General features: G+C 41.5%; 2 protein-coding genes across 3 annotated transcripts in view; one reads left to right on the top strand and one right to left on the bottom strand.

The window, feature by feature from the left end:
- LOC129774189 (ubiquitin conjugation factor E4 B) overlaps nucleotides 1-3785 on the bottom strand; it is a 116558-nt gene extending 112773 nt beyond the window's left edge. The window contains exon 1 of the mRNA XM_055777893.1: nucleotides 3166-3785. Coding sequence (XP_055633868.1) covers nucleotides 3166-3343 — 178 coding nt within the window. The 5' untranslated portion in view covers nucleotides 3344-3785. The remainder of the gene's footprint in view (nucleotides 1-3165) is intronic.
- Nucleotides 3786-12367: 8582 nt separating this feature from the next.
- LOC129777255 (serine/threonine-protein phosphatase Pgam5, mitochondrial) lies at nucleotides 12368-13601 on the top strand. Of its 2 annotated transcripts, none has more exons than XM_055783426.1 (3): nucleotides 12368-12703; nucleotides 12758-13154; nucleotides 13219-13601. In XM_055783426.1, exons 1-3 carry the CDS (start codon nucleotides 12531-12533, stop codon nucleotides 13495-13497), a joined length of 849 nt encoding a protein of 282 aa, XP_055639401.1. In that variant the 5' UTR covers nucleotides 12368-12530; the 3' UTR covers nucleotides 13498-13601. The 2 variants fall into 2 exon arrangements, with proteins under 2 accessions (XP_055639401.1, XP_055639400.1); XM_055783425.1 differs by having other exon boundaries at nucleotides 13216-13601.
- The last annotated feature ends 3401 nt before the right edge of the window (nucleotides 13602-17002 follow it).

Here is a 17002-nt window from a genome sequence, read left to right as displayed (position 1 = left end):
TTAATCGATCTGGATCTTCTTTTGAATCGAAGAAATGCTGCCAAGGCTTGCTTTGTGTCTGATATGTTGCAATCCCACATCGACTGCTCTGCTTTGTTAAATGCGTTCAATTTTGATATTCGTCGTCGTACCCTTCGTTCGCACGATTTCCTTCGAATTCCACCATTCCGCACAAACTACGGCCACAATGAGCCAATCAGTAGTATGTATCGTGTGTTTAATCGTTGTTATTGCGTTTTTGATTTCCATTTGTCCCGCTCTGCTAATAAAAGTAGGTTTCGTGAAGTGCTCCGTTAGTTTAGTTTAGCTTATTATATTGTGTCCCATTAGTTTAGTCTAGGTTTACCATTACGTAGAATAAGATATCTGATGTTAAGTTTAAGTATATTATGTGTCATTAGGATTATTTAAATCTGTTGATGCTTAAAAGGAGGAGGTTTTATGCCCATTTAAGAAAAAATGAGCCATGAGCCACACTTAAATGGGCTTTTTCCTCACTCCAAATAAATAAATAAATAACGACGTCCCAGGCCGTTCATTCCAAAGCGACATTCTGAAGCATTTTCACGGAATCGCTCATACTGGTGCACGGCCGACGAGAAAGCTGATAACTAAACGTTTTATATGGCCTTCCATGAACAAGGACATCAACAATTTCGTTCGAAATTGTCTCGCCTGTCAGCGATCGAAAATATCTTGTCACACTATTTCTCCATTGCGGAATTTCGAACTGCCAAAAGCAAGGTTTTGTCATGTTCATATTGACTTGGTTGGACCACTTCCACCATCGCAAGGACATCGCTACCTGCTAACAATGATCGACAGGTTTTCCAGATGGCCAGAAGCAGTACCATTAACCGACATAACAGTGATATCAGTGGCCCAAGCATTGTACAAGTACGTGGATTGCCCGCTTCGGTGTTCCGGAAAATTTGACTACTGATCAAGGCCGTCAATTTGAATCTCAACTTTTCCGGGAGCTAACGCGTATATTAGGAGCGCATCACATACGCACAACGGCTTATCATCCTCAAGCAAACGGTATGATTGAGAGGTTTCACAGGACCCTTAAAGCGGATAATATGTGTGTGAATGCAAAAGACTGGTATTCTGAATTACCATTGATTCTATTAGGACTGAGAACTGCCTATAGAAACGATTTAAAATGCACTGCTGCAGATTTGGTATACCGACAATCACTTCGAATTCCAGGAGAATTTCTCGACCAACCATCGAAAAATGTCGACCAATCAAAATTTTCAAAAATGCTGCATCGTACTTTCGAAAACATCAAACCTACTGATTCAAGCCGTCATGGTGGCCGTCAAATCTTCGTCAATTCAGAATTGAAGAAATGTACCCATGTATTCATCAGAGTTGACACAGTTAAACGTCCTCTTCAACATCCTTATGATGGTCCTTTTGAAGTTCTTCGTCGCGACGAAAAATTTATGGATGTCCTAGTCGACGGGAAGTCACAACGTATTTCAATCAATAGGATCAAACCTGCATACGTGTGTAACCAACAACAATTGGCGGAGTATCCTGAAGAAGACCAAGGAACTAAAGTTACACCATCCGGTCACCGTGTCAGGTTCCTAGTGTAACTGGGGGGGACCTGTGGGTATAAGTATACGTACACATACACGGATACAGAAAATTAAATGTTGCTACCTTGTAATGAAAAGATATCTTGTTTATGGTACGTTTTCTAAATAAAAAACTAACGCTCGTGGATTTCTTTTGGTAAAAGTTACAAGACGTTATCTATAGTTTTCTTCACCGTTCGTGGCCCGTATTTCGCTCAGTTCCCACAAGAGTTTACAAAATCTTGGTAGCCCGGCGAGGACTGTCTGAGGAAGACATGGAAGTCAAATCAGATCAGTTACCACACCAAAATCCGGACCATTAATTCCAACGTAAAATCAGTGCTGCTTTACGCATGTAAGGCATGGAGCGTATGAGCAAAGAATGCGTGGTAGCTTCAGTGCTTCGTGGCGAGCTCCATCGTCGTTGCCATCAGATTTTGACAGAGATCCAGGAGCGTATGTGGCAGTGGATTGGCCACACATTACGGAAGAGTGATACTGAAATTTGCAGACAAAAACTAGACTGGAACCCGCTAGCACATCTCAGCAGAGACAGACCCAGCTGTTCTGGCGACAGAACCTCACAAACTAGTTGAGAGGAGTCGACCCAAATTTCACCTGGACACGGGTCAAGGCGAGAGCTGCGGATCGACCAGGATGGAAGCTTCTAGCGAAGGTGCTATGCTCCCGGCGTAGAACGCAGCAACAACAAGTAAGAAATTTGCGGACATCTCAAATGGACGGAAACGCTGGAGCGAAGACAGACACGGGCTAAGACCTGCTAAGACTATCTCCATAACAAGGCTACTTGCTCCTGAGATTGGGTCCCAAATCTATTTGCGAAAATTAATATAAACGTTGATCATATCTCTCATCAGATGACTCGTTCCATGATTGAATGTTTTAACGACGCTACTCAATTTCTTGATTTTAGTTGCAAGACTAACGAATTAAGATGTGAGTTGATGTTAAATTACTTCGTCCGAATCACAAGCCGGGGATGCGATCAAACAGATAAAAGAAAGGTGACAGAATATTGTTGTTTTCAAAAATGTTCCGCTACTCTAGGCTAATCGGATGCAGATGTGTCTGTGGCGAGCTGGGGTCATTTGTCTTTTACACAACTGTTATTGTTGCAGTTTTATTTACATTATCGTATGTGCAAGTGATTAGTTCTCCAGGAATATCCCCACCCAATGTACGTGAAGGACTCAGGATGCAAAATGAGTCATAATGTTATGAATCATAGATCACCATTACCCGACAAATTTTTCCAATATTATTGTTTCCGACACAAAGTTATGTTTGGCAAACGGGACAAACAAGATCATTTTCTGTAAGCCATTTCCACTGGTTTAATTTTCAAATGCGTACAAATTAAATATAGGTCAGCCAGCCTTGACCACAGCACCCACGGCTGACGAAACAGAGCAAGCGTAAAAAAGCATACACCAGTAGCGCACTTCGTCTTATGCGTTTCACATACTGAATTGCATCCAAAAATATGCATCACCTCTCTAAGAGCCTCCCATCACAAAGCTAATTGCACCCTCCCCGTTTCCTTATCGCAGCTTACCTTTCTCCGTAGGAGTCGAAGCCGTCGAGTTTTCGTTGGACTCGCTGGGGGAGGTTTCCTGCTGCTGCTGTTGTTGTCCACTATCGGGTGCACTGGAGACCGCAATCAGTGGCCCCCTGCTACCCGTTTCCAGCTTTCGCAGTCGCCGCGCCCGAATTTCCTCCGGTGTGAGCTCCATCTCGGATTGCTTCCTCTTCACTTGGTGGACTTCCACTTTTGATGCCGTTTTTCTCGCTTGCTTGAAACCGATGATCGCAAACACAAAGCCTTTTGTTTTTCACCACACAAAAGTGCTCGCTCGTCGTCGCACTTTTTTTCTACGCCTTCCGAAGCGATCGAGACAAAAAACGGAACGTGAAATGAAACGTCACCTATGAATTTTCCGTCGCAGCGAAAATTTTCTTTTTTGCTGCTCCGTAACCGCAGATCACTTGGATGATTTTGTTTTCCCGTCTGGTTCTGCCGTCAACAACAAGTTAAATTTATCACTCTACTTTGTTGTTTATCGTGCGTCGCGAAGATTTTTATGTTTTCGTTTTTCCTATCAAGTCAGCAGACTCCACTCATGATGCTGGTTAATTTAAGGAAATTTTGTGTCTAGTCACTTCTACTACCCAACAGCAAGTACTATCAATAAACATAATATTGAAGGTGCGAAGTGTGTATGAAGGTGTGTATGTATTTCTTGTGTACTAAAATACAGCGTGTCAACATCCTTACGCACACCACTTATAGCATTGATGATCGCGTTGACGGCATTGACGGTTCAACAAAAAGGATTTTCAGATGAGATGAATACACTTTTAAAACAAAAATTATCAATGATAATTAACTTTTCTGTATCAAATATGTATTCCATATTATAGAACAGTTTTTTCGCAATAATATTCATTGAAAATTGTGTCGGATTTTGATTTCATATCATGAGTATTAAGTAGTAAGTGAGTAAGTATGTAAGTAAGTAAGTATGTAAGTAAGTAAGTAAGTAAGTGAGCAAGTAAGTGAGTAATTAAGTAAGTAAGTATAGGTCTTCTTCTTCTTCAATGGCACAATGGCACTAAAATTCGCCGTCTCAACGTTGTATTACTTGCGTCATTTTTTATTAGTACTTAGTTGAGATTTCTATGCCAAATAACACGCCTTGAATGCATTCTGAGTGGCAAGCTCTAGAAAACGCGTGATCACAGTGCAAGTCGGAGGAAATTTCTTTGACGAAAAATTCCCCCGACCAGAACGGGAATCGAACCCGAACACCCGGCATGTTAGTTATGACGCTAACCACTCGGCCACGGGAGCACACAAAGTAAGTATAGGTAAGTAGTAGAAATATCGGAAAAAGTAGGAACTAATGGTTGAGGAAGATTTAGGACTACCTGTTTGAGTAATTAAATATGTAGTCCTAATCAGTCCTGAGTAATCATGGTAGATTTCATTCAAACTTTAACAATTCACAACTGCCTTCAGACCTGCTAATCTGATGAAGATTAATTTGCCTCAATAAACGGATATCGTCACTCACAGTTTGAATCTCAGTATTTTTTTTTGTCGATCATTCGAAACTGATTTATGTTCTATGTTGTTTATAACATTTATTAAATCCGATAACACCAAAGATTATCTCTACTTTTCCGAAATTGCCATATAGTCCACTCTAGCTAAATATCGACCATATCATGGTGGATCGGGTGTTTTTTTCGTTTAGCCCAGGATATCCTCTGACATCTGACATTTTCTATCTGAACTTTAATGTTTTCTTCAGATGCGAAGCATTCGAAAAACGAAAACACCAGTTTTACAACGAGTAATATTTACAACAAGTTTATACTTCGTTGGAAATCCACGGTTCTCAATCAACGCATACAACCTATTTTTTATCTATTACCGTTAAGGATGTAATCCGGATTCGTAGATGAATAATAAACAATCATATAATCAATAATCACAAAAACTTATGATTTGGTGTGTGTTTTTGGTATGGTACGGTAAACCGTCATGTGTTGATGGCATTTTCAATGAAATGATACACCCGCACGCGAGTTTCATGCCTAAACTGCCCAAACTCACCAAAAAGAAACCATGCGCTTTTCCCTTTCACCGGCGAATATATAAAGAGTCAGTGTGCGCTAGTTGGGAGGAGCCTTGGCGGTTGTTACGTAACAAACTTCCATTTCTAATCCTGAATAAATCAATATATAATTGAGCAGCTGACTTCGATTCTGGAACGGAATGAGGTGTTTTTCCTGAGCCAAGAAGATAAAGCACGTGTTGTAATAGGCTAAAAAGTAGCCAATAGGCAGGCACCGATTAATTCATTTCGAATACCGCTTTAATCTTCCAGATCATGATTTTCGTGGCTGCTAAACATAAGCTTATTCCATCGGTTATCGCAGATGCAGAGAGAAGCTAGGACACTTTGGTCATGCTGAAGCAGTTGGATACATGGATACACATGGGCACGATATAAAAAAAAGCTAGAGAGCCCCCTCAATTCCAAATTATTCGGTATCAAAGACGAATTAAACCAGTAATCATAATTAATGTGGATGGAGGACGAGACGAGAACCGTCGTTTTAAAAAGTAATAGATATGGCGATTCATCATTTTAATCAATTGAATCTTTATGCAATATTCGTTGTTACAAATGCTCCAGAACGCAGTGCTTTCAACCTAGTCGAACATCGGATGGCTCCTCTTTCCGCGAGTTAGCAGGTTTAATACTTCCTCATGATAATCACGGATCTCACATGGATGCAAAACTCAAAACAAGGGAACCGAAACTGAAAGCGATACATTTTGAGTATGCAGCAAAATCTTTAGATGATCTGTGGAACAACCTAGCGATCGATGGATATCCCCATAAAGCAGAATATATGAGGCCCGCAAATTCCCAAATTGATGGAGCGAAACTTGTAGGATATTCAGTTGAGTAGTTTGCTCGTCACGTGAGAGTGTGGATGGTGTATGTAAACTCTCCTTTACATCTAACATATTCCGCTCGAAATGCGCAGCACACTCGTTTCCAATGTGCGGTTTAGGTCACTTGGACCACAGCCATGGTGGAGATGTTCTAGACGGTCGCAGTGAACACAACTTACCTTGTCCGCAGAGGAAGATGACTCGTGCTGCGTGATTGGGTTGGATTATGCAGGGCTGGGGAAAACCTCAAAGTGGGCGAAATATGCATGACAGGACTGCGTCGCATAGGAACGGTATATATAGAAGGGTGGGCTGCGCATTTCGAGCGGAATATGTTAGATGTAAAGGGGAGGTTACATTCACCATCCACACAATGAGGATATCCCAGTACATTTTGGAAGTAGTGAGATGTTCCGATAGGAACTGATGCATTGAAACAAAGATTAGTTACTGTTGAAATTTATACAAAATTGTTCAGTCCCGATTAACACCAAATATAGTTCAAGCTGACTATCCTCGATTATATATGTTATACTGTCCCGCACACACACATACCCACAAACAAGATTAGGCATCTCAATGTGAATACAGCACAGATGAGTTGATCTGAAACAGAACCCATCAGTAGAATGACAGACAGTAAATATATATTCTTTATATTTGAGAGCGTATTTTTGGAATTCCTAAGATAGAGACCCTTTTGCTGAGACGGTGATAAATCACGATGCTCGATTCAGCCTCGATCGAACTTCTGAAGACGAACATCAATTTTCACCAGCACCTGTTCCTATCAACCAAACGCTAGATGGCCCAATTACCTGAGTGACGTCTTTAGAGAACCCCTATTGAACTGACAGGAGCCAACATATCGAGCATCCCACTGACATTTTCCCTTTATTTTCACATGAATTGGGTATCCCACTGACAGTTCTGCTTGAGATTTTGCTAACGATCCTAGAACCAATCATAGCACCCGGCTGGGCCCAACCCAATCCCAAACCATGTGAGCATTGATTTCCTTCTCTCCACGCCAAAGTGGCCCTCTTACAAGGTTGCTCTTAAGCTACTCGACTCGTTATAACGTAACGGAACTAGAGATGGGCAAAACAGTTCACTTTGATGAACGGTTCACTCACTAACCGTTCATCTAAGTGAATCAGTTTTTTTGAACCGTTCTTTCGCTCTTTCGTTCAGCGATATTAAGAGCAACATAGAATGTTGGCTGGAACCCAACATCAATAGACAGCTATTAATTCATATCGTTTGATTGGATAGTGTACGTATGGGATTTATATTTTTGAAATTTAGTGAGAAAAGATAAGCTGCTTCATTAAAAATCGAAAACTGTATGTGAAAATATATTTATCGGTCGACAAAAGTTTATGTAATAATTTGATGCGCACAAAATATGTGCAATTTTTCATATTCTCTTTTTGGACAACACACAGGTTCCATGCAATATCATATTTCATAATGTTCATTCAGAGAAAAAAAATCAGCAGCGATTTTCACTAACAATCAATCATACAAACAATCATGATAACACGTACACGCAATAGACTAAACAATGAATTGAAAGCAACGAAAAAACTTTTTTCTCAACATGCCCTCACTATAAAATTTTATGTTTACCTAATCCATGAATCGCCCCAGCTTCCTCCAGATTTTTTCTGATAATCAGAAAGTATATGATATGTATATGAAGTTTTGCTTTTAAAACTACGAAAATCTAATTTAATTTTTAACCCAAAATTGAGAATACATTAACAAAATAAACCCTGCGTTACATGCATTTTGCTCTTAAATGACAAATCGTTTTATTTCCCTTACAAGCGTTCTCGTTATATTAGGCTGTCAAAAAAGTCCTGCGGTATTTTTTTTGAATTTTCATTTGTTCATAAAATTAGTTACAATCATCTGTTTTAAGTCAAATATGCGCCGTTTTGTTCGATGACTTGTTCCCAACGAGATGCCAACTTCATAATACCCCTGTTATAGAAGCTCGCTTCCTTATTGGCAAAAAACTCGGATAGCCAATTTTCACAGGCCTCTTTTGTGGCTAACTTCTGACTACCTAGCTCGTTCGCAATGGACAAAAACAGGTGGTAGTCACTTGGTGCAAGGTCCGGACTATACGGCGGATGCCAAAGAACCTCCCATCCGAGCTCCCGGAGCTTCTGACGCGTCACCAAAGAAGTGTGTGGCCTGGCGTTGTCCTGATGGAAGACAATGCGGCCTCTGTTTATCAAAGATGGCCTCTTCTTCATGAGTGCTACCTTCAAGCGGTCCAGTTGTTGGCAGTACAGGTCCGAATTGAGCGTTTGGCCATAGGGAAGCAGCTCATAATAGATTATTCCTTGACAATCCCACCAAACACACAGCAGAACCTTCCTGGCCGTTAATGAGGGCTTGGCCACCGTCTGAGCCGCTTCAGCGGGCTTCGACCACGACCGTTTGCGCTTCACGTTGTCGTAAGTGACCCACTTTTCATCGCCAGTCACCATCCGCTTCAGAAACGGGTCGATTTTGTTGCGATTCAAAGATTTTTTTTTATTCTTTATTTTTGAGACTTTAAGCCTCCTGGGCTGGTTCCACTCAGTTATAATTGAACAGCGATTGGGGCATGTTGTCGCTGTTGTAGTGAAGCTCTTCGTTTACCATGAAAGCGCGGATGAACGGTGTCACCAAGAGCCTGTGCACTTTAGGCCAGAAGGGAATCTATCAGGAGGAGAGTGATGCCACAAACGGTTCCCCAGGAAGAGATCAGAGCAGCCGCCAGCCGTTTGGATGCCATTCAGCATCGAGAAAATTCCGGAAAGATTCAATCGTTGCTGAAAAATAATCTGAAAAATACATTCATGCGAAAGAGTTCATTTTAATGTTTTCTATCCATGTAACACTGCGACCAAGTATCGAGGAAAATCTGGAAAAATCTAATCGTTGTTGAAAAATAATCTGCCAGTTCCCCTGGTTTTTCAATTCCTTGTGAAAGAGTTTATTTTAATGTTTTCTAACCATGTAATACAGCGACCAAATATTTTTCAATCAAGTGCTATTAACAGTTGGTTATCGAGTTAGCATTAATTACTGGTGGACTTCGAGTATCGAGGAAAATCTGGAAAGAACTAATTGTTGTTGATAAATAATCTGCCAGTTCCCCCGGGAATTGAAAAATACATTCATGTGAAAGAGTTTATTTTAATGTTTTCTATCCATGTAACACTGCGATCAAATGTTTTTCAATCAAGTTCTATTAACAGGTGGTTATCGAGTTAGCGTTAACCACTGGTGGGCTTCGAGTATCGAGGAAAACTGGAAAAATCTAATCGTTGCTGAAAATAATCTGCCAATTCCCTGGCAATTGAAAAATACATTCATGCGAAAGAGTTTATTTTAATGTTTTCTATCCACATAGTACTGCTGCGATCGAATACAATTGGTCTTGTGATTTTTCAATCAAGTGCAATTAATTAGCAGGAAAGCTTCTGAAGATTATTCTCCCCCATCGGTAGAATATTTTCGTATTGAATACAGTTTGCGCACGCAATGGAAAAAGTTTCGCATCGCGAAAATCATATAATTTTCAATCAATTAGTTCTCAGTCGCTGAAAGTTTCAAACTCAGAGTTCATTCGCCTCTAGTTTGCCTTCCAAATTGCCATCGTAAACCACACCTTCTTTCGATTCAGTCACGGACAAAAAGCATACTTAAGCGATATTCTGGTGGTGATCGCATTCATTTTTCGTGAGGACATCGACAAGACAACATCGTTACTGAGCGAGCTGACCAAACTGAACGAACTGAACGGGCTGGATGAGCTGGACGGCGAGGGATCGAGGGATTTATTATATCGCCTGACCTGACCTGAAACGCATTCAGTTTGTTTGGGACTGTGACGGAGCGCAGAAGAACCGATCCATCAGAAAGAGAAGACGACCGAGAGAATACCAGCATCGAAAGTTGGTTCCGCTTGAGACATCGGAGCAACCGCCATACACACATACACGCGCGCAACTCTTTACGTTTGCTGGTTATCGAGAAGAATCTGGAAAGAAGTGATCGATGCTGCAAAATAATCTGCCAGTTCCCCTTGGAATTGCAAATTAGATTCAAGCGAAAGAGTTTATTTTAACGTTTTCTATCCATATAATACTGCGACCAAATACAATTGGTTTTGTGATTTTTCAATCAAGTGCAATTAAGAGGTGGTTATCGAGTTAGCATTAACCACTGGTGGTGGACTTCGAGAAGAATCCGGAAAAATATCGCTGCTGCAAAATAATCCGCCAGTTCCCCTTGGCATTGAAAATAACATGCAAGCTAAAGAGTTTATTTTAATGTTTTCTAACCATATAACACTGCGACCAAATACATTTGGTTCTGTGATTTTTCAATCAAGTGTAATTAGCAAGAAAGCTTCTGAAGATTATTCCTCCCCATCAGTAGGATATTTTCGTGTCCAATATTGGATGCATAAAACCTTGTACCTCCAACGTAACGCTCTCGTTTTCGAAGTCCCCCAAATATTCATTTATTCATTCATTCAGAATGGATTCAGATTCAACAACACTAAATCAACGATAGTCCTACGTCACCATTGCGGTTATACCATAGATATAACCCACTTCCTGTTTTTTGCGTCAACGTGTGTGGCACCCATACATCGAGCTTCTTTGTGAATCCAAGCTTCTTCATATGGTTGATAACGGTTTGATGACTTATCCCCAGCTCTTGGCCGATGCTACGGCTGCTACTATGCTGGTCTTTCTCGGCTAATTCAGCGATTTTGTCGCAATTTTCGACGACAGGCCTTCCGGAGCGTGGCGCATCTTCGACGACCTCTACACCAGAACGAAAACGTTGAAACCATCGTTGTGCGGTGGAAATGGAAGCTGTATCGGGTCCATAAACTGCACAAATTTTATTGGCAGCTTGAGATGCATTTTTGCCTTTGTCATGGTAGTACTGTAAAATATGTCGGATTTTCTCTTTATTTTGCTCCATATTTGCGACATAGTGTCATTTCCACCGCACAACGATGGTTTCAACGTTTTCGTTCTGGTGTAGAGGTCGTCGAAGATGCGCCACGCTCCGGAAGGCCTGTCGTCGAAAATTGCGACAAAATCGCTGAATTAGCCGAGAAAGACCAGCATAGTAGCAGCCGTAGCATCGGCCAAGAGCTGGGGATAAGTCATCAAACCGTTATCAACCATATGAAGAAGCTCACTCACGAACAACTTAACCAAACAAAACACTGTCAAGGACTATATTATAGCGCGCAAAAATACCTTTCCAACAAGCTATAGTATGACTCGATACAATGAATACAACTAGAACTACGCGCTTACAACGACACCTCGCGGAAATACCGCAGGACTTTTTTGACAGCCTAATATTTATCCATTCCGCCAAGCGCAAATCAGTTCAGCTGTACTCGTTCGTTCGCAAACAATTTGCCCGCAAACACTTCGTTCTCAAACATTTCGTTCCCAAACAGTTTACTCTCAATCAGTTCTTTGCCATACAGTTCACTCGCAAACAGTTCGTTCACAAACTGTTCACTCTCCAACAGTTCACTCTCAAACAGTTCACTCGCAAACTGTTCTTACGGAATCAGTTCGTTCACAAACCATTCGCTCGCAATCAGTTCGTGGGGAGAACTATCGTTCTTTGAAAAAGAACGACCGCTAGTTCACTCTTTTCAGCGAACCAGTTCTTTCGTACCGTTCGTGAACGGTTTGCCCATCTCTAGTCAGTGTGCTAAAAATCTGCTTTACGTTATTTTCGGTGAAATTTCTATCGATTCAAACAGTCGATTTATTTAGTGCTAACTAAATATAAATGGGCAGTGTGCAGTGAATATTTGTGGAATCATGTCGGAGAAGACGAATGAAATTAATAATTTTGAGTGTAATATTTAATCCCTCATTTCCATAGGAACAAATAAATTTTCATTGTTCTAGCGATATCGAGAAATTATTTTGGATGCTCGCAGTATCGTTCTGGGTCTTGCAAATGGGAAAATGGCATATTAAATAAATGAAATGAAACTCAAACAATTTAATTGTCATTTTATAAAAATAATTTTGTGAATATTTTGGTTCAAAGTTGCTCTAAAATACGAACATTTTTATATTTTTTCATTTCTTCCACATGAACTTCATTTCAAAGGCTTTCTGTGACGACACCATTTCTTGTTTACCAAACCCAATATACTTCACGTAGATCCCACCTCGATGTATTGCCATTGGTTTTCTCAGTTCCTTCAGCTGTCGTTTGACGTAAACAAAACTCATCAGCTAAGTAAATTGTATGCATGTGTGTCGAAAGTTTAGTTCTTCGTTCCTTTCTGGATGAAAGTACACACCTAGGTCTGTTCTAGAGGCAACGTAGATAATCAACAATACAATAAACAAACAGTATTATTATCTGTACTTAATTGGTTTCAAATGAACTCATGGTCGCGAATGCGGAAGGTAGCGTATGTCGCCATCGGTGCTGCCGGAGGCGCATTTGGCTTCTGGTATGCGTCCCGATCGCTAGACCAACGAAAGGTATATAGTTCGTGGACTACTAACTTTAAAGTGTCTAAATGTGGTAAATGGGACCATAACTGGGATCAGTGAGTATTTTAGCTATATTTGTATACAATTGAAACAACTGTGGATTTTTACAGCCGTGATCCCAAAAGCTTAGTACAACCTGTGAGCGATAGCGAAGATCCTGTCGCTCAAAATCGTTATAACGAAGTATTGGATAAGAAGAAGTCCAAAGTAACGCGGCATCTGATCTTGGTTCGCCATGGTCAGTATAATATGGATGGTCGAACAGATATTGAAAGGTATCTAACCGAGAAAGGGAGGAAGCAGGCGGCCATCAGTGGAGATCGTCTGAAACATTTGGGTATTGATTTCGACAAAATCATTCGCTCGACAATGACACGCGCTCAGGAAACCGCTAAGATAATTTCGTTATCACTGCCGGAGTTAAAAATGATTGACGATTCAATGCTGGAGGAGGGAGCACCGATTCCACCGGAACCACCTATCGGGCACTGGCGACCGGAAGTTTCGGTATATTAAAGCACACTATTGGCAGAGATAGTTATTATCTCATTTTCTTCTACCTTCGTAGCAGTTTTTCGAAGATGGAGCTCGCATTGAAGCTGCCTTCCGGAAGTATTTCCACAGAGCTGAACCCGATCAGAAGCAAGATACGTACACTTTGGTAGTGTGTCACGCAAACGTTATTCGTTACTTCGTATGCCGAGCACTTCAACTTCCTCCGGAAGCGTGGCTCAGAATATCCTTGGGCCATGCTTCGTTGACGTGGATTTCCATAATGAGCGACGGAAGAGTGACATTGCGGACACTTGGCGAAACTGGTCACATTCCACGTGAGCTGCTCAGTAGATGAATATTTTCAATTGGTTTTATATGATTATGGATGGCACAGTTCCGGGTGAGACGATTGATTGTTGCATTTGTATCCAATAAAGTTTTACTGCCTTTGCTTTTCTATTTTTCGTATATTAGTTTGTATTATTCGTACAGAGGCTTTCTATCATACTTCTACTAAACAGATTTGAGAAAGAACGTCGGACTAACATTATTGTCTATAAATTAGAAAGGCTTATGAATTTATGTTTAAGCTTAAACTTGGGTAGATTGTACACTTCGTAGTTGCGCTCCGTGATTTACCTGAACCTACGAAATTGCCCAAAGAATACACTGAATGACGCTTGGGAGTAGCGAATTCTCATTGTACAAATTTCGATGATGCGATCTTTAAATAGCCAATTGGCCCTATTATGTAAATCGAATCGTGAAGTCGATACAATCACTATCACTATCACGACGAGCAAAATTTAGTATTTTGTAAATTCACGTGGACAGAAAAAGCACGTTTGTAGACTCCCTGTCCCCCTCCGTGGACAAGCGTATACTATACCCCACCTCCTGTTGTCCACGTGGATTAATTGAATTGCGGCTGTATTTTATTGTCTCTTTGCTTCATTTCATACTGTTTATATTTGTTTAAAGGGCAAAACTAGAAGTGGGTTATATCTTTGATATAACCGCAAAGTGGACGTAGGACTAGCGTTGACTTAGCAATGAATAAGTAAAAGCATATAAATCTTAGACATTTCACCTTCCGAATAAAGTGATTATCATACCACTTCGTTGAGCCGGAAAATAATTATTAGCACTCAAAGGGGGAATCGATTCCTCTATGGAAATACCCAGTGCAAATAGTACCCACTCCCCAAGCTCCGACAATTGGAATCATCGTTGATCCGGGGCGGGATTATTAACACTTGAGAAGGAATGGATTCCTCCTCGGATATACACAGTAAAAATAAGATCAGCGTGGCTTAGCACACAAATTGGTATCTTCGAATAGGTCGACTAAATATGCCTCGACCTGGACAATTTCACTAACCAAACGCTGGAAAGGTAGCTTGCGGATCAGCAATTCGGTCGTCTTCTGATAGCGACGAATTTCACGCGAAGTGTTGTCGAACCCACCGTGCAACAGACGGCAGTTCTGACAGGAGGGACTAGTGAATTCCGGGAGCCCTAGACAATTGGCAACTGCCATTCAATGAGAGTGAGACGGAACAGTCAGTTGACAGCTCAGTGTATTAAGAACAAAAACAAATGGAAAAAGTGAAGATTATAGAGTGAATAAAAGGAGTAGAAGGATTTATAGCGGTAATTTGGGAAAATTGAAATATTAGGCAGATTAGAAAGGTATTAAAATAGGTGTGAAAAGCCGAAGTAACAGTATGTATGATGATATGGAATAGGAATTGAAATTTAAAATGAATTTATCGCAGATTGTATATTGAACCCGAGGATTGGATTATGTTGGAAGGATAGATTTATTCAGGAAAACGCAAACTAAAATGTAAGAAATATAACATGTATCAAGACAAATGAATATATTCTAAATATATTTCAGCTTTAAAGCTGCTTGAACAGTAACGGCTGCTAAAAGACGTGTTGAGATTTCCCTATCCGGTCCGATTCTCGGCAACATTCTTTAAAGATTTTATTTGACTGCAACGCGAGAAGATGGAATCTAACGCTGATCCGAACAATAATCACAACTGCGGTAGGTGCAATCGGTCTGATTCAGCCAACAATATGGTAGGATGTGATTGCTGTGGCATGTGGGCCCATTTTGACTGTGTCGGAGTGACGGATTCTATCGGGGATGCTGAGGGCAGCAAGGAAAAGAAACATCGAAGAAGAAGAGAAAGCCCGCCTGAAGCGAATGGAAGAAGAGCGGAAATATTTAAACGATAAGTTCGGTCTACTAAGGGCGAGACTAGGCGATGCCGGCACTAGTAGGAATAGTAATGCAAGCAGCAGGAGGAGCCGTGAGAAAGTACAGGAGTGGTTGAGTAGGGAACAGGATGGGAACAATCCCTCCACACAGGTTCCCCCACTTCATGACCAGACGAGCGTCCAGCATGCAGCGATTCCAGCGTCGTTCTCGCAAATCAATGCTTCCGTGCAAGCAACGACCATAGACCCCCCGTTTAGTGTCATGTTGCCGGTTGGTGTATCCCGTCAAGAAGGCGTACAAGAAACTGGACAAGTGCCGCCGAATTCTACTTCTACCCCTCAGTTCTCTCGAAGTCGACTTGGTCCAATTGAATCGCTGCAGCAAACACCGGTGTCGAACATTTCCTCCACTGTTCCAATAAATTATTCAACGGCAATTACAGTTCCTCAGTTCATTCCAACTAGTTCGTATGTGATGCAAGGGAATCCACTAATAAATGGCTGCGGAACGAGCGATTATAGGCTCCCGGGAACGATGGCTACTTCATCCAGTTTCTTTACTGCTCCACCATCCACTGTTACGGTTCCTTTATTGGTTCATCCACCACTGCCAGCTACCACCACCACCCTTCCGCCATCCGTATTTTCGTCGTTATCCTCTGCTGCTATACCACCACCACCAGTCGTGAGTTTACCATCCATCTCAAGCATTGCAGGGTCTTGGATGCCTCCAAATTTTGCGCGTCAAGGAGCCTTTCAAGGAGGAATTTACACATCTGCAGGTTCAGGAGTCCAGCCCGTTTCGCAAGGTTTCCCAATGATGGCAACTACTCAACAGGGAAACCTCGGTCCGTCAGCAATTCAACTCGCAGCTCGCCAAGTGATGTATAGAGATCTACCGAAGTTCACAGGAGATCCAGAAGAGTGGCCGATGTTTTATAGCGCCTTCTGCAACACCACGGAGGCATGTGGTTATTCCGATGCGGAGAATTTGTCCAGACTTCAGCGATGTTTGGACGGTCCTGCGTTACTTGCGGTTAAAAGTCGTCTCCTCTTACCTGAGTCGGTACCATACGTGGTTGAAACTCTGCGAAAAATATACGGGAGACCAGAAGTACTAATCTTCTCCTTACTCAATAAGTTACGGGAGGTTGCAGCACCAAAGGTCGATAACCTCAGGACGGTGATTGAATTTGGGTTGGCAGTACAGAATCTTGTGGACCATATGAAGCTTGCGCAGCTTCACGAGCACCTTTGTAATCCTATGTTGCTACACGAGCTGGTTGCGAAGCTGCCAGCCATTTGGAAGATGCAGTGGTCTGCCTACAAGAGAGCTTGTCCGAACGTCAACTTGGCCACGTTTGGAGGGTTTATGTCCGACTTAGTGAACACAGCTTCCGATGTGACACTACCAGATCTAGCAACGCTTTCGTTGAAGTCAACCAAACAGAACCACACCAAGTCGAAGCTTTTTGTACATACACAAAGCTCACCTGATGTAGAGGAAATTCCGGAATCAAATCCAATCGAAGAAATGTCTAAGAAGACCTGTGCGTACTGTTCCAACCCAAATCACGAGATTCTATCGTGTGGACCGTTCAAAGCGTTGGATATAGATGCCAGATGGA

The sequence above is a fragment of the Toxorhynchites rutilus genome, chromosome 3, assembly GCF_029784135.1.
Source record: "Toxorhynchites rutilus septentrionalis strain SRP chromosome 3, ASM2978413v1, whole genome shotgun sequence".
NCBI classification, from domain to species: Eukaryota; Metazoa; Arthropoda; class Insecta; order Diptera; family Culicidae; genus Toxorhynchites; species Toxorhynchites rutilus.
This window is presented reverse-complemented; position numbering and strand designations above follow the sequence as displayed.